This window comes from Mirounga leonina, unplaced genomic scaffold (assembly GCF_011800145.1).
Source record: "Mirounga leonina isolate KUSES-001 unplaced genomic scaffold, KU_Mleo_1.0 Mir_128, whole genome shotgun sequence".
NCBI classification, from domain to species: domain Eukaryota; kingdom Metazoa; phylum Chordata; class Mammalia; order Carnivora; family Phocidae; genus Mirounga; species Mirounga leonina.
In genome coordinates, this window is record NW_023270320.1 from 38,269,262 (window position 1) to 38,294,212 (window position 24,951).

General features: G+C 38.2%; 1 protein-coding gene across 1 annotated transcript in view; it reads left to right on the forward strand.

Moving 5' to 3' along the window:
* Window positions 1-23,399: 23,399 nt before the first annotated feature.
* The window catches only part of CSMD1 (CUB and Sushi multiple domains 1), a 519,075-nt gene continuing 517,523 nt past the window's right edge, over window positions 23,400-24,951 (forward strand). The window contains exon 1 of the mRNA XM_035003847.1: window positions 23,400-23,420. Coding sequence (XP_034859738.1) covers window positions 23,400-23,420 — 21 coding nt within the window. The remainder of the gene's footprint in view (window positions 23,421-24,951) is intronic.

Here is a 24,951-nt window from a genome sequence, read left to right on the forward strand (position 1 = left end):
AGGGCAGTGCTATCCTTACAAGAGTTAGACTATAAACACACTGGAGAGAGCTATGACTTGCCAATCACCTGTGTGTTGCACGTCCTACATTTCCACACTTCTTCTTTGTAACAACCCTAGAACATCTTTCAGATGAGGAACTTGAAGTTCAGAGCACTTCTAGAGTTTCTTCTAGCTCAGACCAACTTTATCATATATATAACAAGGTAGAATTGTAGTACATTGTGAGGATATGGATTCAGGAAGCACTGGACTCAGATTTGACAGCCTGACAATCACTGGTAAGTTGTTAGCCCTTTTGATGAGCCAGTTATAGGGTAAAGCTTCTGATGTCTCTAGGCTAAAACCAGATAAATACCAAACAACTTCCTCGTCCTTCATTTATCAAACTTATAATGGATGAAAGTCACAAATTTGAGATTGTCTTTTGCAATCACGTAGTTCAGTACCAGCAGAATCTAGGCAGGTTCTGCTACCATGGATGCACCTCCTGGGATGAGGTGAACCTATGACTAGGTTGCTGGAGAAGTACCATTCGAAAAACAGCACCCCCCCCACCCGGCCTTATTCCTTGTGTGCCTCCTCTTCACCTTTCAACCTTCACTACTTTTCACTTTATCTGACGCCTGTCACCTCAAAACATGACCTTAAGGAAAGGCACTATTGTGTACTTTTCCGTGCTACTTAACTAAGAATGATAGGAAACAACCCCCCACAAAAAATTCACTTTAAGGATGTGCTCTTAGGAGATTTGCCTCCTCTGTTACTTCTCTGCTTAAAAACTAGAGAACTGTCCTAGAAAATTTAAGTTAGCCTTAGATATCAGAGGTATGAGAGAACCCAAGCCTTCTGATGTGTAACCCAGAATGGGGCCCATGTGCCATAACAAAAGCTGTTCTGAAATATATGTTAGAGTGGAGAATCAGATCTACCATTGTTTTTTTTAAATAACTTTATGAAAATTAAAAAAATTAGACAATCTTAGAAAATACCTTATTGAGGTAAGCTACTGAGGAAATCAGATATTTAAATAGGGTAAGAATAGAAGGGGTTTAAGATGATTTTTAATTAGACTCCAGATGTGCCCAGAGCTTTATATGGTATTATGTTTGGACCTTATCTCCCAACCCTGGGAGATAAGCAGCAATATGCCCACTTTATGAACAAGGGCCCCACATGCAGAGGAGTTATGTAAGCTTGCTCAAAATAGCACAGCCAACACGTGGATGATGAATTTGGGTACTTTTTGGTTCAGGGACCGTCTGTGATGGGCCACTTTGCATCATGTGAAGCCCACACATGGGGGCCTGGAAACATTGCTGGAAGGGAGGGTTCCAGTATCACTGGGCTGGGACGTGGTAGATTTACCCCTCGCTGAAAACCATGAATCACCACATCTGTACTCAAAACGCCACCATAAGGGTACCTGGGTGGCTCAGTTGGTTGAGTGGCCGATTCTTGATTTCGGCTCAGGTCATGATCTTGGGGTCATGAGATTGAGCTCCATGTAGGGCTCTGTTCTTCGTGGGGAGTCTGCTTGAAATGCTTTCCCTCTTCCCCTCCTCTCCCTCTCTCTCTCCTTTTATCTCTCTCTCTCTCTCTCATTCTCTCCATCTCTCAAATAAATAAATAAATAAATCTTAAAAAAACAAATAAATAAAACACCACCATATCCCCTGCATGCATGCTGGCACATGCAGCCCGACTCCTAGGGATCTGGGTGTGCCCTTTTCCTCTTTGTAATAAGCTTTCATTTATTTAAATTCATACATAAGCTTTATAATCAGCTTTCATTCTTAGACTTATCCCTTCTGTAAAGGGTCCTTCCTTCCCAGAGTCAGCCCTTTCCATCCCACTCCCACGGCCCTTTGTCCATGTCCACCCTTATAACACATACATTGTGCTGCATTAGGAAACTTCCCTTTCTGGACTGTGAGCTGACTCTGACACAGGAATGGCTTTCTTGTTCCTTTCTCCATCCTCACAGGGAAAATACACAAAACTCAGGGGTCCACCAGAATTCCAGCAAACCAAATTCTGAAATAATTTTATAAATTGTTATGCCATTTTAAAATAAATATTTCTGTCTTGCTATCTAAAGGAAGTAAGATCAATGGATTGATACAAAACTCAAATGGTGTTGAACCCATAGGTGGAAACTATATGTATTTTTATACTTGTCCCCAACATGCATATCTTTAAGTATTACGTCAAAAACTCTTTAGTACTTTTTCTTCCCTTTTCTCTTTAATCCCTAATTGCCAATAAAAAGCTCTTGTTTAATGGAAATGAATGTTTTCACAATAATATTAAATGTAATATCATACATATAACATAAACAAAAAAAGCCAAAATTAGTCATTTTAAAACTATTTTCACACTGTTGAACACTGAATAATTGGACTTTGCAATCAGAGAAGTAGTTTAAAGAATAGAGAATTGAAGGGGGGAAATATAATGCAATTTAGATAAACACGCCAAATACCTATAGGGAGAAAAAAGAATCATTCACAAGCAACACTCTCGTGTAACTGAGATAAAAGATAATGCAAATAACTACTTGTTTACACTTTGCAGAAATTAATGTTTTGTTAACTACATTTTTTATACTTTAATATGTGCAATGAGTAAGGATTTAATTGGGTTTGCCTCAGCTCCTATTAACACACAAAATATGACATCAAACTATTTCCTGATATGAAACTAGATATACATAATAATATACATTTTTAAACTCAGAATTTTTAATAAAACTGCATCTATTATTTGTTAATGAAATAACTGTGTTCTTTATATGTAGTGGGAATGCAATAAAGCTTACATCGCCGAGGCTCAGTGTCCTCACTAAGAAAATTTATGGTTGATGTGGATAATGCTTAATGTTCTTCCAGTTATAACATTGATTAATTAAACTACTTGTATATATACATTGTTCTGAATACAGGAATTTTGCTGAATACCGAAGAGAAACAAATACAATAAGTTACAGATTCACCTTAAAAATAGCTTATGGGGCGCCTGGGTGGCTCAGTCATTAAGCGGCTGCCTTCCGCTCAGGTCATGATCCCAGAGTCCTGGGATTGAGCCCCATATTGGGCTCCCTGCTCAGCGGGAAGCCTGCTTCTCTGTCTCCCACTCCCCCTGCTTGTGTTCCTGCTCTCGCTGTCTCTGTATCTGTCAAATAAATAAATAAAATCTTAAAAAAAAATAGCTTATGGTTGAGTTGGTGAGATTAGATGCCCATGCAGATAATTATAACACCAGGGTCAAGCCATACCAAAATAAGGGAATGATGATAGAGGCCATGGAATTTTGAAGAAGGCAAGCTTTCTTCCTCAGTCAAGGAAGACTTCATGGAGTTGGTGGTGTTGAAATTTTGCTAGGATTTGAATGTGCAAGATGTAGGATTGGCATTTCAGGAGCAGGGATCATAAGCAAAGACATGGACATGCAAAAACGTGTATGTGAGAGAGAGCAGCAGTTACATTTAACTTGTGTTACACAGCACAGCGTTGTCAACAATAGTCATCATATTAGTAGAACTTCAATGCTGTCACCAATAATAATAATAATAATAATAATGGTCAGTATGTGAGATGACAGATTTGTCAATTGTATCTCAATAACGCTGAAAAAATAAAAGAGAGATGGGGAAAAATTAACTGGGTATTGAGTGCATGGAAAGAATACTGAGAGGTGACTAGAAAGGCAGGCTGGACAAGTCACCGAGGAGACCATGATCATGAGACTCATGATCATGAGAAACTAGTGAAGCTGTTGAGGCAAGGGTGGTGGATGGCCATAAGATAATTTATCTGTTTTAATGAATTAATTTATTGTCAGAATTTAAGGTGCATTGGAATGATTCGTGGTTGAAGGTGGCAAAGCTATTAGGGAGGTAGTGGCCATTGATGTTAGAGGTGAGGGGTGGCCAGATGCACAATGTAATGGGCAGGATGGGGAAGAGAGCAGGAGATGGTGATCCCGACTAAGTTTTGACTTTGATTGACAAGTGATTTTTCATGGAGCACGGAGGGTAGAAGGAACCAGAGATGACCTTCAAATTTTGAAGCTCGGTGACCAGGAAGCAGTGATGCCATGGAAAGTAGTGACAGTGTCCTAGAGAGGTTCAGTCTGGCAGAGGTTGAATGTGAAGTTGTCCTGATAGAGCTTGGGGAACGGCGCTCAGGGAATGGGATGATGGTCAGCAAGAGTGGTGGTAGGAATCAGTGCTAGAAAATAGACAACAATGAACACCCAGAAGGTAAAACGAAGGTATGAAAGCAAACAGAGAGTAGACCTGGGGTTGCAAAGGAGCCAGGAACAGGTAATGAGTGAGCCAGCAGTGGGTGGCACCGTATATTAGCTGTAAATGCGAAATGTATGCAGACTCTAGGGCAGAGATTAAGCAAAACAACTGAAATTTGCTGTGGAATTGTAAAGACAATAGACATTATATTTTGTTGATTATATTCTAGTGAGAGTCACCTTGTATTTTAAATTCTTTTGTTTTACATCGTTAGGGTTTTTAGGTGTTCACTGAAGTATCTGGTTTTGAGGATCGTATTTCTTAAGGCTCTGAAATTCTGCTGTTTGTGTGGGTGATATCAGAATCAGTTCCTCGATATTTCAGGGGAGGCAGGTTGAAACACACGCAGTGTAATATTTCTTTTTTGCTTTCCTATTTTATTTTTCCACATGGCATTATTATTAATTTAAATGAAATTCTTCTTTAACCTGTTCTAGTTTCATAATACTAGCTCTCAAAAATCACTTTTCTTTTCCTATAAAGATTAACTGTATTTAATCTAGAAACATAAAACATGCAATTTTACCATTATTATTTACACATTACACATTACACATACAAAAAAGAAGTTATAAAAAGTCTGCTTATCTCCTAGCAGAGTTACTAGCTTTGAGTTTTAAAAAGGTGAACTGTTGCAGAAGTCCATCATAAATGTAACATGAATAAAATAATTACAGTATTAGCTGGTAAAGTGGTGGTCTGGACAATGTGGTAACAGGTCTAACATAGCTGGAAAGTGAATTTGTTTAAAAAATAAGATGACATCTGTTCTATTCAGGCAACTTGCTATCTTTACACGTATCAGAGAGACCACAACCTGATTTTATAGAGGGTAAGTTGCTTTGCTCAGTAGCTTAAAGAAGTCGTAGGCCTGCATTTTGCCTCGTAAGCAGTCTTGTGCTCATGCCATGGAATAACTATGGATGGTTCATTATATCATCCTCCTTCATGTTTTACTGTACTCTCCACCAACCTGCTCATTGGCCATGAGCTGCTGGTGAGGCCAGAAGGAGACTCCTGAAACGGTTCTATTTACCAGAGAGGCTGGCTGGAGGTTGAATTCAATCTCAGTATCAGTCTTATTGTTTGCTCTTATATGATCAGAAAGCTTCATGAATCCTCATACAGCCTCCAGACTGTTCAGTTGATATACATAGCCTTTAGAAATCCTTTCAGTATAGACTTTATTTCCCTGCAGATAATCTTTTAGTTGTTAATGCAAGGAAGAAAGTAAAACTATAATTACCTGGCAGACACAAAATCATATTTTTCTAGGTGAAAAATGGAGATACCAAGGATCTGGAGTTTTCAAACAATTGTGTAAACGTTACAGCTTTGAGAGTCAATTTCACAAACAGAATGAGTATCATGACAGCTTTCCTTGATATACAGTAATTGAACGACAGGTTCATGATTTTATCTGAAATGTAGTAACAGAACTCCCTATTTAATCCTTACACTTCACAAATTTAAGGCCAAGGCTAGCTTTTTAACACATTACTGCGCGTTTCTTTTTCCAGCAACAAAAAAGCCATTCATTTATCCAACAAGAATTTGTGTGAATTATTGCTGTTCCATGCACAATTGGGAATTTACAAAGTGATTATGATAAAATATTACTTGGAAAGTGGAGAAATAATTTTGGACTAGGGTAAGATTCTCAGAGGAAAAAAAAAGAAAAACAAGTGGAGAGAAATAGTATAGTGAGCTAGAAGCAAAGCAGGGAATCCCTGTGAAGACAGGCACAGAAGGAGCATGTCTGTTTCAAGTGCAGTGTGGACCACGGAGGGAGAATGACAAAGAGTCCCCTGTGTGCCGTTGGCCATACGTGGGGAGACACCAGGGCAAGTTGACCAAGTTGACAAGGGTCCTGGGTGGGGTCTATTGATCATGCCCAAGCAGAGAAAAATTGTGAAAATATTTGTGAAGAGAAGAAAAGATGACTCACGATGGTAACACGTATAGGGCATGCGGTCAAGAAATAAATATCCATACTGAAAAGAGCTATAAATCATGTTTTCTTGTACATTAATGAATTTGGCTCTGACTCGCCTTCCCGGGGCTGTTGCTTTCACATGCTTTTGTATCTTGCTCATCTCCTAGCTATTGAATTATCACAGTTGTTGTCCTAAGTAGTCTCAACTTTCTTCACACTTGGAATATTGCCACCACATCCCTTGAGTTTAAACATATTTGAAAGTAAAGAAAATGGGTAGTAGCTAATTTTAGAGCCAGAAGCAAATTAATAGACAGTAGAGCTACGTAGAATATTTAAGTGGAGGTAAAGAGGTTGGCCAAGTGTGGTTGTCCTGAATGCACAGTTCATCTGCTGGAAATGAGAGTGGGGTGATGGTGTCCACAATTTGAAGAAAGTTCAGAAGATTTGGGAGAGATCTGGGAGTATTTTCAGAGAGGTGAAATAAGCAAGAGAAAAACATATTTACCAGTGCAGGTAATAAGTTTCCAGTTCTTCTTTCCAGCGATCTTCAAAGAAAAAACGGAGCAAGCATAGAAGCTACCACTGAATGAAAAGACACAGGTATCTTTTAGGAACAACCCATTACTGGTAAAACATAATTTCCATACACAGGAGAAGAAAAAAGAAGTTGATAATTTTGCCCATTGGACATAATTAATCATTGTGTTTAAAGTATACTTAGCTTGTTAAACATATATGTTTTCCTTTTTTTTTTTTTAAGATTTTATTTATTTATTTGACAGAGAGAGAGACACAGCAAGAGAGGGAACACAAGCAGGGGGAGTGGGAGAGGGAGAAGCAGGCTTCCCGCAGAGCAGGGAGCCCGATGCGGGCTCGATCCCAGGACCCTGGGATCATGACCTGAGCCGAAGGCAGACACTTAACAACTGAGCCACCCAGGAGCCCCTATGTTTTCCTTTTTAAATTTGTAAGTTACTCAAATATTCCACAGGGGACAATAAAGCACAGAAGTTGAATTCTTTAGCTTTGGTTTAAAAATGACTTTTTAAATGTTGCAATAGAAAGAAAAGTTAGCTTACAAATTGTTTAAAAACAATTTATCAATTTTAAAGATGTTATATTCTCATTTTGAAACTAAATAAAGGAACAATATGGGGAAATTCAGTAGCTATCAGGATAAGCTTTTTATGATTCATCATAAATATTATAGCCGTATTGTTACTGGAATGACTGCAGACATAAACAACATTTATTAGGTTGATTTATCTGAAGTTTGCATGGTGCCTTGTTCCATCTAATAATTAATTCTAACGAACAGAACACATAATGAAGTTTTCATTCCCACAGCCTCACGGGAGTTTGAGAATCACACCAACAACTTATTTAAATTATTCTTTGGGGCATGATTAGTCATTTCTCATTTGCTTCATTTGTTTCTTCCTTTCATTTTTGATAGCCTACATTAACTCCAAATTCTGAATTATTTTGAAACATGCACTGTACTGTCACATTCTAATTTATTCTTACATGAAATGTTGCATTTTATTTTATGGAGATCATTGATCCTTACCTTTTAGTCATTTTTCAGACTTTTCTCTTGAGTCTATCAACGACATTTAACAAAAGCAATATTGTTTCTACAAGTTGTCATTAAAAAATACTTGTCTACCTTCCATCTATAATCTAAGGGTGTCTTAAATGTCTACAATTAAATGGTGGTTTCCTATACAATGCTGATGTGCAGCCCCACGTTTTAAGCTCAGGAGGAAATTGCAATTGTCTTCAGTTGTTGGATGAATTAAAGAAATCTTATTCTATATGATCTTATTTTATTTAAAAAGGATATACATTTATTATGAAAAATTGAGAGTACAAAAAGTAGGAATAAAAAGAGTCAATCACTGGTCCATAATCCATTGGTAATCTTACAGCGTTTTGGGGTATTTCTACCTTTTTTTTCCCTAGAAATATTTAAGTTAATATTGTTTTATAGTTAAAATCTATAGTTATCTTGTTTTATGTTATAATCAAATTTTCTATACATTTATAAATATAAAACAAATTCTCGCTCTTGAATTCTTAGTTTTGATTATGCTCAACTCTGTGGGTCATAGCATCAAAAAGTTTTATGTAGTTTTTTTTTTTTAATTATGACATTTTTTTCCCCTGAGCCTTTGCATATAAGAGAATTCCTTTATTTTTAAAAGTGAAAAATGACATTAGCTAGTTTTAAAATTCTTTCAGAAAACCTTTTTCCCTAAAAACATTTATGTAATACTACTATCTTAATCTGTGTTTAGTATTGCAGAGGACAGCAATACTAAATGAGTTTTTTCTCTCCCACAATGTCAAGTGTGACATTAAAACCCAAGACTATATATTTTACTTCAAACTATATTTAGGTGCTAATCTCACTAGTGATTTTAAATCAATGTTGCGATTGTAATGTAGAGAACTCTGTTGGTTTGGATACTGAGATCTCTGTATCAGCACAGTAAAAAAATTTTTTTTAATAATGTATTCTATTTTCTTCCTTAAATTTTACTTCAATTCTCTGTTTGCTGTCCATCGTATCTATCCTGTTCTTTCCTTCTTTTTTCTTATAATTTACAACTCTGTGTCTTTTCAAGTTTTCTGTCTAATCACAGATTTCATTGACTTTCTCTGCTGGGGTGGCAGAGGTTGTCCAATTTCCAGACACCCCCATTCCAGTATCTGCTTGAGTTGATACACCTGCTTCTATTCTCCCCAGGCACCTGCTCCTAACATGCTGTGGTCATTGATTTCACCCTCATCCTTACAGAAACATCTTCTCCAACCTTGAACGGGTCTCTGTAGATACTGAGTGATATCCAGGCAGAAACGTCTTCTTTTGCTTTGATTCTTTCAACGATATGATGAAGGAAATAAAATAGTATTGTTGGCTTTTCACAGCCACTCCAAGAAGGTATTCGATTCATTCAGCCACAGGTGGCTTAACTAGTTTGAAAACTAGTCTCACATCCAGGACTTCTGACATACACCTCTGTTTTTTTTTGTTTTGTTTTGTTTTGTTTTTTCCCATTATATTAGACTTTCTCCATTGTCTTAGACTGCCTTGTAACTTTGGGAAAAAAAAACAAAAAACTATCCATCTGATGTGCTGACATTCTTCAAATTATTTGGAATCCCAGTGCCAGGCATTTAGCTAGAACTCAATAAATAGAATGATAAATACGTCTTCCACTTTGCAACTGTTTCAGTATGTTCCTTTCTGGAAGAGTTATATTTAAATTTGGAGGCAATAGTATTGGTTAAGAATGTGGACTTGAGGGGTGCCTGGGTGGCTCAGTGGGTTAAGAATCTCCCTGCGTTTGGCTCAGGTCATGATCCTGGGGCCCTGGGATCAAGCCCCGCATCGGACTCTGATCAGCAGGGAGACTGCTTCTCCCTCTCCCTCTGCTGCTCCCCCTGCTTGTGCTCTCTCACTCTCGCTCTTTCTCAAATAAATAAATAAATAAAATCTAAAAAAAAAAAAAAAAACACACACAACACATGGACTTGAGGTCATAATGTCTAGATGCAAAGTTTTGCTTGCTGTGAGACCTCTTTCAAGTAAAGGGACACTTTATAGTGTAGTTTATTAATGGGTCAAGCGAGGGATTCTTTTTTTTTTTTTTTTTTTTGACAGAGAGAGACACAGTGAGAGAGGGAACACAGCAGGAGGAGAGGGAGAGGGAGAAGCAGGCTTGCCGCGGAGCAGGGAGCCCGATGCGGGACTCGATCCCAAGACCCTGGGACCATGACCTGAGCTGAAGGCAGATGCTTAATGACTGAGCCACCCAGGTGCCCCCAAGTGGGGGTTTCTAATACGCTCCTCTTCACAGGGTTGTTGAGAAGATTGAATACAGCACTATTTTTAAACATGTAAAACAGTGATTGACATCCTGTAAGCATTATTCAATTGTTTGCTATTTATTATTATTATAATTTTATCCCTCCTTCATAACCAAACACTTGTCCTTTCAAAGTGTGCCCTGAGATCTTAATCTTCCCCACAATAAACCTTTTGGGTCCCTGCATACAATAGGCCACTCCAATGCCTAGGATGAGGAAGGACTTTAGCATATGTTCAAAAAACACCTGTTAAATGAACTCAGGTTGGGGGGGACATGCACATGAATTAGTAAATACCAGATAAAATTATCATTTTCCCACAGAATATTTGGTTATTAACTAGTTCCATGTTAGTCCCTAATCCCCAGCAGCTTGCAAAGTCCATGCACCACAGGCATAAATTAAGATTGACAGCATTCTAAATATGATAAACTGGCCATGGAAGACCAGAAACTTGCTTTCTCTCCCTCCTGACATAGAGTGCCTCAATTTCTCTTTTTAAATGATATTTTGAGCAAAGAATAATTGTGTATATTCCTCTCCTCCAAGTTTCTATCTAGGAAGTACATGTGAAGTTCTAAACTCCAATAACATTACAAAAGTCACAAAATCCGTTTTCTTGAATATTACTCAGTGGGGATCTGTAGCTGCCAGCATCCTCTCCCATTTCATTTGCACCACTTATTCCCAAAAAATCCAGATACAGGGCTCTTGTTTATATTAAGGACACATAGGATTATCAAATGCACTTGACATTTAATTTCCTCAAATCTTTAAAATTACATACATTCTAGATTCTTGATACCTATTCAAAAGGAAAGTAACATTGATGGCTTTGACTTTAAATGTACAAAACTTTTAATTTATTAACTACATTGGTATTTTGAAAGGTAGATGTTGAATATAATTGCTACATTAGAAATCTGACTGAGTCATATATGTCAATTTTAGGATAAAATTTATTTTTAAAAAGTACTTATATATTCAAATAACATATCAATTAAAATAAATTTATTTGATCAATGTATAGCACAGGCAAATCAATAAATGCATACATAAACATATGATAAACCCTCATAATGTGTTTCTCTTATTTTTTTCAAATGTCAGTAATATGTTCTTGATAATACACATTCCTACTGTAAGTTACAGACTAATTGGAAAAGGATCATGTGTGACATATATTAAAAGAAGTCAGTTGTTCTAACTGGAAAATGTATTGTGTTTACCTTCTAGATGATATTAATAAAAGAGAACTAGAGATATAAGAAAATAAATTATATGAAAGCTAGCCTGAGACATATATGATGAGTCATAAAGAAAGTAGCAAATCCAATGAGAAGAAATACATTTATTTTTTTTTAAGATTTTATTTACTTATTTGAGAGAGAATGAGATAGAGAGAGAGCATGAGAGGGGGAGGGTCAGAGGGAGAAGCAGACTCCCTTCCGAGCAGGGAGCCCGATGCGGGACTCGATCCAGGGACTCCAGGATCATGACCTGAGCCGAAGGCAGTCGCTTAACCGACTGAGCCACCCAGGCGCCCCAAGAAGAAGAAATACATTTAAATGGAATTTGAAGATTTCTTCCCCAACTATGCCACACAATTTATTCAAGAAAAATCCCTTTTAAATGATTGTCATTTGAGCCACATTTGTTAGTCAATTTCAAAAGCAGTTCAGTTTATTTGAATATACATTGTCCCTTTCAACTATATTAAAATCATAATATTGATGAAATTTACAACCTATACAGATTAAGCAATAACTGATATATTGGTAGATGGCAGAAGAAAATTTCTTATATATTATAGAGGTAAAGCAATGAAAGCTAAGAAGGTACTTTTGGTGTCAATAACATTCACATTTTCTAGAACACAGAAATTTCAGTGCCACGTTTCAGTGGCCATAGGTTTAGAGTTATATATGACTCTTTATGTATTCTTCCTAAATATATTTAATAAATGTCTAGTCATCTCCAGAAATTCTAGGGTGCATCTTGGCCAGTGGTGCCAGTAAACAGGCTAATTTGTAGGGTTTGCCCAAATTCCATGACCTAAATATTCACACCATAGAAGATTTCAAGCTACTTATGGTTGAAAACTGCTTTGCAAAGCCCCCTGAATATTTAATAATTGGCTCTCAGAAACTCCAGCGCACTATAGAAAGTTTGTCATTTTCATGGAGAAGTAGGCTAGCATCATACTTTCCTAGACTGCTCTCCAGTTGAGCCTACCCAAATGACAGTGAGTCCAGATATATCAACTGCTGAGAAGTTTCCCCAGTGAGATCTGTTCATAAGTTAGACTGTCCAAGAAAACTCTAACAGAGGAGGAACTGGGTATCTCCAAACGTTAGAACCTCACCGCTAAGCTAACTCTGTGAAAGGTTGATGTAAGTCTGATCCTGTGGTATTACAAATGTCATTATTTTTGTGATAAATGTGTTACAGACAGGAAGGTATTAGCAGTGACATAATTAACATGGAATCATGTTGGAAATTTAGTTGAATTTAGCTACACTTAGGTAACAATTCTCCAGATGGCATTCTATGCTATGATTATGCTATAAATGGCATGCAGACTTCTTGAGTTGATTTATTCCTGTCCTTATCTGCTATTTGGTCAGAATAAAGTTGTTTTTTTTTTCACATGATTGTGTAATGTGTTGACATATAACTTCAAATTATGTGGCCGAGTTTGCTATGCAAAGTAAACAGCTCTGTATGATGACGTCTGGCTATTTTGGGCATCAGAGCACAGTGATATGTCATAATAGTTGGAACCAATGACTTTTTCCCTTCCATGTTGATTGTGGTGACCATAATAAAAATCTTTAAATTCTTCAATTTCCAATATAGGTTAATGAAACAACTGGTTCAGTATGTGTTCCTTCAAAGTTATTTTTATATGTTGACTAAACTTTATAGAATAATTCCCAGAATATAATAAGAAGTATTGTCTCCACTCTCCTCCTGGTTGATGATGGTTGGTTCATCAATAAGGATTATTCACTAGAGATTATCTGCAAGTTGACAATTTAATGCTAGATGGGCACAGTATTTTCACACATTTGCAAGATATCCTAGATCCCCTAGGATCTGCACAATTCGTCAGCTGGTGTGAGGTATCTGAAGAGTCACAATAGCATGAGAGAGATCAGACATCTGGCAAAACTGTCTATTAACATTCTTGCAATGTGCTGAGAATGTCTTTACAATGTGCCATTTTATAATGACTTGCTAAGAAAAGGAAAGAGAATCTGAGAATGTCACTCTTGCTTAGGGTCCTTAAAACAAGGGAATATCCTCAAGAAGGGGCTGAGGAGATGGAGATGGGACTCATGTCCTGTAAGAGAGGAGGATTGAGTGATTATCTCCAGAACTACAGAACATGGAGCTATCCAGAAAGCATGTGTGCTGCCTTAAGAATATGACTTTCTGTACTCTAAAGGAAGGCTTAGGTTAAAACCTGTACCTTCATCCATGTTCTTATTAATATCATTACTCTTACTCTTTTATTGTATCCTCTTTTTTTTTTTTTTCCTGGCTTAAATTATTCTGTAGTTATAATCTTTGTGTATTTTTCTATCTTTTCATACGTGGATTTTCTTTCCAAGTCTGCGATGCTTTTCTCTTATAATTTATTCCTAAAACTGAAATGCTGTACCCTCTAGACCTCATGTGCTTAGTGAAACTGTGCTCTCCAGTTGATGTGTTAGGAGAACCAATACATGAAATGTGTAGGCAGTTGACCTAGGTACCCCAGTATGCATATTTTGTGGGCATGGAGACACACTGTCAGGTAGACTGTCTTAGATGATGGGGGCTGAGCAGTGCATTTTACCATATGTTCTCTAGGACACTGGATATGGTCGGGGAGATCACTGCTGGACCCGCCCTGCATTGGGGCTGGATAGGCAGTCACGTACTAAGACTAGCCCTGTTCACTGCAATAGCATCAAAGGTGCCCCAATGTATTCGCAAATCCATGACCAGATGTGAGGACTAAAAGGAAGTGCAATTGACTAAGTTAGTAACCTAGAGAATTAGTCTCTCTCCAACAACGCATTCCATCTCCTGAGCAAATTCTATTAACATTTTATTTGATTAACATGGAGTGGTTAATGCCAAGGCAGGGTTGTCAAGTCTCCTCAGCAACATTAAGAGACCTTTTCTTGATTCATTTTTCCAATGCCAAAATAAGGCTTTGCCCCACATCAATTTTACTACCGAAGCATCTGGAAAGGAGATAACCCAAATTTCCTCATCCATTTGATTAAAAATAAATAATGGGTCATTTATCTTCATGGAATTCATCTTTTTGTTGGAAAGTCAAACTTTGAAAAAAAAAATATTTGGTATACCAAACTTTTTTGATATTTTCCCCACATATAGTTTTCAACATCGTGGTTGAGAATTTTGAGTTTGAATATTTTACATTTATTTGGGTCATCCCTACTGAGCATTCCATGACGTGATTGCTGTCCATTCATGGCTCTATAAAGTTACTCTTGTTTTTATGGCTACGAGTCACATTGGTGATGTGACCTCTGGTTACTTATCGTCCAGCTTCATCTGTTGCTGCTCAACATGTCCACTGCAGAACTTCTTAGTACCTCGTCCCAAGCTAATGTGTCTGCCCACATCACCACCACAATTTGATTGTCTGCATACAGATGACCAGGTGGCTTGGTCATCTTCAGGAGCTGAGACGAAGCCTTCTTGAGGAAGCAGCCCCCATCCCTCCAGAATGCACCATCAGGTCTACTCTCCCACAGGTCCTAGCCTATCTCTGCTGACAGAATGTCATGCACTGCTCAGTCTCTCCCCATAGACTGAGTGATTTCAGTGTGTGGAATTCTACTTGTGCATTTGTATTCTCGAGCAAAGTGCTGGTAATGCCTGAGGACTCTTAAGTATGCACTGAAAAAAGTGAATGAATGTGATGCACCCATGGATGGATAATGTAAAGGAGGGAGATTTCCTTCGACCCTCTTAGGGTTCCTGGTCAGGTCTGCAAATTAAACCGACAAAGACAAATTCGCAGGAGAAAAGGAGAAATTTGTTGAAATTTTATGTGTGCATGAGAGCCTACATGAGAGAATGAAGACCCATAGAAGTGGTCAGAGCAGAAAGTTTTATACCTTTCAGACAAAATAAATGTGTAAAGAATTTATAAAACAAAGGGGTTTGAGCTAAGGGTGATAAGTGGTGCAGAAGTAACTGGGAAAATATGCATGAGTTTAACAAGGTTGGTTGTATAGCTTTCTTGTCCCCCAAATCTCCCGTCCCTGGGGCCTGATGTTCACAATGCCTTCCTTCCTCCTGGTCCAGGGAGGGCACCTCTCACAGGAGAGTTTATGACCCATTTCAGAGAAGAGGAATGAGCAAAGCAAGACAGAGTGACTATCTTTTTTTTTTTTAGACTTTTCTCTTTCTTTCTTTTTTAAAATTTTAAAATTTTTTAATTGTTATGTTAATCACCATACATTACATCATTAGTTTTAGATGTAGTGTTCCATGATTCATTGTTTGTGCATAACACCCAGTGCTCCATGCAGAACGTGCCCTCTTTAATACCCATCACCAGGCTAACCCATCCTCCCACCCCCTCCCCTCTAGAACCCTCAGTTTTTTTTCAGAGTCCATTGTCTCTCATGGTTCATCTCCCTGTCCGATTTCCCCCCCTTCCTTCTTCCCCTCCTGCTATTATCTTTTTTTTTTCTTAACATATATTGCATTATTTGTTTCAGAGGTACAGATTGGAGATTCAACAGTCTTGCACAATTCACAGCGCTTACCAGAGCACATACCCTCCCCAGTGTCTATCTCCCAGTCACCCAACCTTCCCACCCCACCCCCCACTCCAGCAACCCTCAGTTTGTTTCCTGAGATTAAGAATTCCTCATATCAGTGAGGTCATATGATACATGTCTTTCTCTGATTGACTTATTTCGCTCAGCATAATACCCTCCAGTTCCATCCACGTGTTGCAAATGGCAAGATCTCATTCCTTTTGATGGCTGCATAATATTCCATTGTATATATATACCACTTCTTCTTTATCCATTCATCTGTCGATGGACATCTTGGCTCTTTCCACAGTTTGCCTATTGTGGACATTGCTGCTATAAACATCAGAGTGCACATACCCCTTCGGATCCCTACATTTGTATCTTTGGGGTAAATACCCAGGAGTGCAATTGCTGTGTCGTATGGTAGCTCTATTATCAACTTTTTGAGGAACCTCCATACAGTTTTCCAGAGTGGTTGCACCAGCTTGCATTCCCACCAACAGTGTAGGAGGGTTCCCCTTTCTCCGCATCCCCGCCAACATCTGTCATTTCCTGACTTGTTAATTTTAGCCATTCTGACTGGTGTGAGGTGGTATCTCATTGAGGTTTTGATTTGGATTTCCCTGATGCTGTATGCTTCTGTCATTTTTAAACTTCCTTCAGCATAAGATACTGAAATATGCCAAGGTGCCATGATTTGGGGTACCATAGCATGAACCTGGTCAGTAATAAAGTGGCATGATAAATGAACCCTCTTCTCCAGGAACTTATAGTTTTTAGGGAGGCAAGACACAAACACATGGACCAACTGCATAACAGTAAAGGGCCACAGATATTGGATGTAATGCAAGAGCTCTCCCTCCTAAGCATTAGCATGTCTTAAATGGGCATTTGAAAATAAGATTTGTAATTTCAGAATTTTAAACTTCTAACATAGATAGGCTTAGATTGTAGCAGTGGTGATTCCAAAGATAGAGAGCTGTGTTTTCATCATCATGGTCCATCCTTTGAATGAATACACAGGAGAGATAGATAGATGATAGATAGATAGATGATAGATAGATAGATAGATAATAGATAATAGATAGATGATGATGATAGATATAGATGATAGATAGATGATAGATAGATAGATAGATGATAGATAGATAATATAATATCTCTTTGTAGCTTCAGTAGGAATTCATAGATTTTACTCAAGCAAACTTTTGGGGAAATAGTAATCCTCTGGCTTTAATTTAATTTAATAAATCCCTGTTCGTTTTCCTATTTGGAATTGGGGTTGTTCACTTATGTATTTGATTATTTTGTATTGCAAGATGACTGTTTTCTGAGTCAGTAAATCCTTTGTTAAGTGCTGGCTTTTTCACTTGTCTACTGATTTGAGCAGCCCATCACTTACTGTCTCTCTGAGGATAGTTTATAGAGGATCCTAAATCTCTCCCATGCCAGTCACAGAATGTTTTATCCTGTCTTAGTATCTCAGGCAATATAAAATATGAGGTCTTTTTATTAACAGTTATTTTTCTTCCAGGGGGTAACTGGCATTTCTTGAGTCATTTGTGTTGGGTATGTGCTAAGCACCTGGTGAATGCTACTTCACTTAATCTCTTTCAAAGACCCTCTAAGATAACTGTTTTTATGATTGAAGACATTGAGTTAAATAACTGGCTCCACATCACACCGAATAAGTAGTAGATTTTGGATGGAAAAAGTTAGTCTGACTTAAAAAAATGAGGTGCCTAGGTGGCTCAGTCAGTTGAGCGTCCAACTCTTGATTTCAGCTCAGGTCATTGTCTTAGGGTCATGAGCTTGAGCCCCGTGTTGGGGCTCCAAGCTCAGGGGGAAGACTGCTTGAGATTCCCTCCCTCCTTCTCCGTCTGCCGCTCTTGGGAAAAAAAAAAGAAAGAAAGAAAAAATTAGTCTGATTTCAAAGATGAATTTTCTTTTTGCTGTCCTGTTCTCTCCCTGTCTCCAGTGTATTTCTATTTTCATGACTGGGGAATGGTCAGGGGGAAAAGAAGTGAGTAAGGACCCAGGGCTTCAGGTAGAGGACTAAGGAAACAGATGGCAGCAGCAGCCTCTGCTCCACTTGGGTTTCTTGATAAGCACCCAACCAGCAGAGCAAACACTACTTGCCTCAGTCTTCAGAAAAACAAATACTTGCATCAGTATTTCCTATCAATCAGTCTTCCTGTTCAGATGGAAGAATTTGCTCTCTTCTAATTAATTCACTTTCTTAATCCTCACCGGTATTTAAATAATTTAGAAGGGAAAGAGATACATAACTTGTATATGATAATTAAAAGGATGTGTTTGTATTTCCTTTTCACACATTAAAAAGTAGGTTTGCATGTCGGAGAGTGTGGAAAGCCATGCAGGTTAAGCTTTGCCCTTAGCACTTCACTAGGGCATCCCTCTCACCATTGCCATGGCCATGGACTTGGGGCTGACCTGATCATTGCTTTCCTAACCAGGCACCCTTGCATCTGACTGGGGTGCTGACACACCTGTGTCCATCCAGGAAGTGAGACAGCCAATAGGCCTTGTGGTTTAGAGACCTACTACCTCACTCTGACTGCTTTGTCAACTCTCAGGAAGCTAGTAACTATGCACTTGAAAACAATCATGCACCCATTGTTTGCATTCCGTTAAGTTGCAGCCCTCTAGATACTAATAAAACATTTCCCAAATTTATAATTTCCACTAGGTATGTTTTCTAACATACAAACTAAATTATAAAAATTAGAACTTGGGGTGCCTGGGTGGCTTAGTTGGTTGAGCATAGGACTCTTGATTTTGGCTCAGGTCATGATTTCAGCGTCGTGGGATCAAGTCCAGAATAGTGCTCCACAATCCGCAGGGAGTCTGCTTGAGATTCTCTCTCTCCCTTTCCCTTTGCCCCTCCCCCTGCTCACTCTCTAAATAAATAAATAAATAGATAAATAGATAAATAAATAAATAAATAAATAAATCTTAAAAAACAACTGGGTGAAAATCTAGAGATAATCTTAGTATAATAGTCTAATGTTTTCATTCTAAGTGTAAGGAAAGTAAGATGGGAAATAGCTCAGTTACTTGCCCATGACCACATGTCTCTGGAAGCCAGCATCAGCGGAATGTTTTTCTGAGAAAATCATCTCAAATTTCCTCCAATAACGATGGATGACTCTTATAAGATTGACTTTGCTAATGAAACCTAATCATAGATGCTAAAATGTTAAAGTTGAAGTCTAGGTTGGCGAAAGTCGTAAAAAATAATTTGCAGTTATTGAACACGTTCTAATATCCTTTAATCTCTACTGGTTTCCAGAAATCAGCCGGGATTGTATTTCTCATCCACTTCTCCAGATTACCTTGACAATCACTTTTTCTTGATGTAGGAGCTCTTAAGTTTATTTACTGAACACTTATATTCTAATGAGAGCCCTATTAGGTAAGAATCATTTTTATCTCTTTTTGAAGATGAGGTACATAAGGTACAGAAAGGTGAAGAAGTAACTTGCCCAGAGACAAGTAGCTAGTAAGAGACAGTTGGGACTTGCACCCAGACATCTGCTCAAGTCTGAGCTCATAAGTACTATGGATAAGAGCAGTTTAAGTTCTGAAGAACCTATTTTTTCTTCAACAAGTGTCCATGGATTGTTCCTCTCTAGTGGTTGTAACTGGTCTGATACGTCTTGGCCTCACACAACAGGATAGTAACAACTGATGTGTCTACTTTCTATGGTGGGAGAAGTATTGTTGGGAAACAGTATGTAGAGGTTTACAGAATTTTTTTTCTCTATTTGACCTAGATAGAATATCGATTTTATTTGTTTTTAATATTAGTGGAAAATATTTATAACACATAAAACTTACACAGAATTTTCCATAAGCAATAAGATGGAAATACAGTAAAGCCTACTGAATAAATTAATAAAAGTAAAAATTTTCTCAAACATCACACACTATATCTATGTCCTAATTCATTGATCTGAGTTTCTTCATGCTTAGTGTTAAGCTTAATATTACTTTTTTTTAAAAAAGTCTTAGTAATGAAATGAAAAGGAAAGAAATTTCCATTTTACTTCCAAGAAAAATATAGATTTTATAGCTTCTTCAATTTTTTCAAGATATTTCAAATGGATTTCATGATGCTTCATTATTGAGTTTGCCTCTAAACCAATTTAATCATCATTTTCAACTGTGTAAATGCTGTTTTTTTTTCAATTTCTGTGATTTCTCATGATAATAATAGTAACTATCATTTATGAAACTCTAATCACCTACCAAACTATGTCAGGCACTTGGCATATACCAGGTTTTTTTTCAATCCTTATTCTAAGTGAAAATGTTTGTTATTAACCCCATATTATAGGTAAACAGAATTATCTAAATTAGTTAAATGAGAATTTGTACATACCTACTAAATGGTAATGCCAAAATTGAAATTCTGATTGTCAGAGTAATTTAATTACTCTTTTATATTTATTTTACCTTTATATTTGTTATAAAATAAGACATTTAAAAAGCCATAAAGAATAATAAACAAAACATACATGTATAAAAGGAAGTAAATGACTGCCAAAACATCAATATAGTTGAGTTTCCTTGTATTCTCCCCCATAGTCATGATCTCCCTCTTCTTACCCTCAATGCATCCCTGATTTGGCATTTATTTGTTCCAGGAACTTATTGCACATGTATATTTCCCTAAGCAAAAGATGTGCATGGTTTGGGATGTTTTGTATAAAATCTTCTAAGAATTGGGCAGTGATAGATGTAAATGATTGCTAGATATTTTGATGCTTCAATAAGTAGAAGACAGGTGTAGGGACGTGTTAAACAGGAGCAAAATCACAAAAAGTGTGATAAACATGAGGGTATAAAGAGAATGATGTAAAGAAACACACTGTTTTGAGTTACAATGACCATGGTACGCCAACATGGTACATGGCAATACCAATATATGCCCTTTACAGGGCTGCCATCTGTGCCCTCACCAACATGGTGGGCACCTTGGATGAATGGCACTGAGTGGGTCACTACTGGGTGATGGCTGTTTGTGGGGCAGCCCCGATACTCCCCCAGTGACATCATACTGATAAACAGTTATATTCCATTCCCGAGTTCACATGTAGTCACTACCAAACACACATCCTCATGAAGCCCTACCCCCACCCTCCTCCTTTCATCCTCCTTCCCTCTCTCCCTCCTTGCCTTCCTTTTTCCTCTCCCTTACTCCCTCCCAACTGCCTCTCTTCCTTCCATTTCCTCCTCCCCACACATCCCAGCCCGAGTCATCAGACCCTCTCCTGCAAAACTCAGCCCATCCCTGGTTAGCCTTCCATTGTCATGGCCATGGAGCACCACATCTGAAAGGAGCATAACCAGAACAAATGCAGACACTGTGGGATCATCTTCCTCTTGTCACCACTGTTACTGTCATCAGCACTATTATTTCCTGGTGTTTCGGCTTTCTCTTGAGTCACAGTCATGACTTCCTGACTCGTCACGTATTGTCGAGCCTGGCCTTGTGACTGAACTCTTTCCTCTTGATGTCAGCCACCTGCAACCATTTTTTTTCTTCATCTTTAAATATCCAACACCTGCCGGGTACTTATCCAGAAAAGGCCCAACTGTGTAAGTTTTTAAGTCACTTTATATGCTCATTTTTGCAGTTTTAAGTCACATAGACAGTCACAACTACTGACCTTCTATCCCTGATGCTGTTCATTAATTTTTTTTCTTTACCTGTAACATTTGTTTTGGGGCAGGAATCTGGGTGATGGGGGCACCATAGCCAAGGAGGCCTGAGGGTGTGGAGCACACATACTGCATGGTCAGTCCAGACCTCATTCAGGGCCAGATCAGGCAGGTTTAAGTCAGTTTAGGACAGTTTCCCCAAATTTCATTATGCAAAAGAATCACCGAGGAAGCAGTTAAAATGTATCTTCCCTGGCCTCCATCCCCCAGAAATTCTGGTGCAGTAGGTTCTTGAGGTTGTCTAAGAATTTGTATTTTTAATAATCACACATGGAAAATACTGATGCAGATGGTCCATGTACTCTGCTTTAAAAGAGACAGTATAAGAGAACTTAACCTTTATGTAAACAATAGTGAGAGAGTACAGATTTTCAAGAAAGAGTGGTGTGATAGAACCTTTTAAAAGAAGAAAGCCTGGTAGTTAAAGATGTGCGCAATAATATCAAAGTGAAAGGAGACTGAACAATTTGTAGGCTGTTGCCACCGCCCAATCCAAAGCACTTGTTGGAATTAGCATAACTGGCATTTATTGAATGTTTACCATGTGCTATGCACTGTTTTAAATGCTTTATGCATATGCATTCTTTATTCCTGACAAGAGTCCTATGAGATAAGTGGTGTCATTATGCCCATCATACACTTGAGGTATGAGAAACATATGGAATTGAATTTATTTACACAGATCATACAGCCAGCCATTTGCAGAGCCAGCATTTAAAGCTGGATGAGGTACAGAGCATCCAGTGGCCACCAGCAAGCTCTCCCAGCTCCAACAACATCATCTGCAAGACCTGGAATGCATTTTTTGATAGAATCCTAATATTGTTATCATTTGTATATTACCACAGAAATAAATGTTATAGTTCTAAATTAGTGTCCTTTTGTACAGGCAGTTATCGGATCAAAAACAGTAAATGCTGTCCAAAACATTTTTTCAAATAAAGATGTCTATGTCCAGGATGTGTGAGTAGATATGGAATGTACTTATTCTCTGCAGATTTGATAACTATTACATATTATTGCCCTAGTTTTCCTACAGAATATAGTAATAGGGGACACCTGGGTGGCTTAGTCGGTTGAGCGTCTGCCTTCAGCTCAGATCATCATCTCAGGGCCCTGGGATCGAATCCTACATCGGGCTCCCTGCTCAGCAGGGTATCTGCTTCTCCCTCTGCCTACCACTCCCCCTGCTTGCTCTCTCTCTCTCTGGCAAATAAATAAATAAAATCTTAAAAAAAAAGAATATAGTAACAGAAGGAGTCCTTTGGTATCAAAACTAAAAAGAGTATTCTACTAATTTCAGAAAGTGAAATAGCAAGAATTATTCTTTTGTAGTTTTTTTCAGTGAGACTGGAAAGTTGAACTATTGATGAAATCTTATCAATGTGTTGAATTCAAAGCTAATTTCTGAATAAATAGTTTACTATTTAATAACTCTTCTCTTATATGGAGTAGTTTAGGGTAAGTATGGCCATATAGTAATCTACTCTGACCCATAATGAATGGTAATTCCATAAACCAAAGAAAAAAAAAACACTCTAAGTCGCCCAGCATGTAGGAATGCTGCATGATATTTGCAAATGTGATTTTTATCCCTTATTAGAAGTGCATCAATCTGACTTTGCTTTTGCAGAGCTTTACTGCTGTTTTAGTTTATACTAATATAAATTTATCAACTTTGCCTGGTTTAAGAGTCTACAGATGCATAGTAGTTCTGGGTTCTTTAGACTAAATGGTAGTACAAGAGGGAAAGGTAGGTGTATTGACTCAACAAATATTTATGGAACATCTAACACATACCACATACTGTGCTGGACTCAGTAGTGAACAAAGAAAAACAAAACGACTCCTGTTTCCATAGATTTTACAGTCTAATGGGAAAGGGAGAGAGTAGGTAGAGAGATAATAAATGATAGGTAGATAGATGATGGATAGATAGATGGATAGATAAATGATAGATGGATAGATAGATATACATAGATACATAGAAAAATATCAGATTTGGGGAGTGGGGAATACAAGTAGGTCATAAATATGCCTGTCAGAAGATAGAATAAGGGCAGTGCTCACCAGGAGGTCAACTAAGACTCCATGAGAGAAGGATACTCAAGTTGGGACCGAGTTGGAGGAGCCAGTCATGCCCAGGGACATGCAAAAGAACTTTCTAGAAAGAGGCAAAATATGTATAGTACTGGAACTTAAACATGAATGATTAGACACAAAAGTCACAGAGGCAGGGAAATTTTTTTTTTTTAAAGATTTTATTTATTCATTCAAGACACAGAGATACAGAGAGAGAGAGAGAGAGAGAGAGCACGAGCAGGGGGAGAAGCAGAGGGAGAAGCAGGCTCCTTGCTGAGCCAGGAGCCAGACATGGGGCTCGATCCCAGGACCCTGGGATCATGACCCGAGCCAAAGGCAGACGCTTAACCATCTGAGCCACCCAGGCGCCCCGAGGCAGAGGAAATTTTGTCTTCTTTTCCATCAAGGCAGAAATTTAGGGTCAAATGATATATTACTACTCTTCAAATCTTAGTTTGAAGCATAAACTATCCATCACTGGCTATTTCTGCTTGCTCTATTTTTTTTTCCTTGGTAGAAATCTGGATGTTTGTAGAGATGTCTTGCTGGAAAGGGAGATATTTATAGACAAACTGAAGATGCAAGAAAGATGAGTGAATGAATGGAACATGTTAATACATAAAACGATAATAAATAAAGACATAAATAAGAACATATGTGTCACCACAGCTTTGTAGGGCTTCATCTGAAGCAGGACTAAAGGTTATTTATGCCCCACACCCAGTAAACAATAACTAAAGGTGGGGGCATCACCATTTTCCCACTTTTCACCTTGTCATTCTGCACAGGTTGGACCCCTCCATCTGCTTTACATTTGGTAGAACCCAAGCAATCCCAAGCTTCCTCTTGACTTGGGGAGATGGGGGGATGGGTGGCAGTGGGAATTGGACCCACTGGAATGGCCTCAGGAGGTCTTTCCTGCTGGCATCAGGATAGACAGGAACATCACATTGGGACGGCAGCATTTCCCTGGTGGCAGATCCTGGCATGGACAGCTGTGGTAGTAGAGGTCCAGCACCCTCATTGCCACTCCAGTCTCTACTCCCCAGCCCCTCGCCTGTTCTGGGGACAAGCCACTTCTGTGGGAGGACACGTCTGGGCTCCAGGGCTCCACCCCAGGAGCAAATGGGGTTTGCTTGTCTTCTTTTGTCTATTACTTAATACGTAAAAATAAATATGTATGCTTTTATTGTTGCCAACTC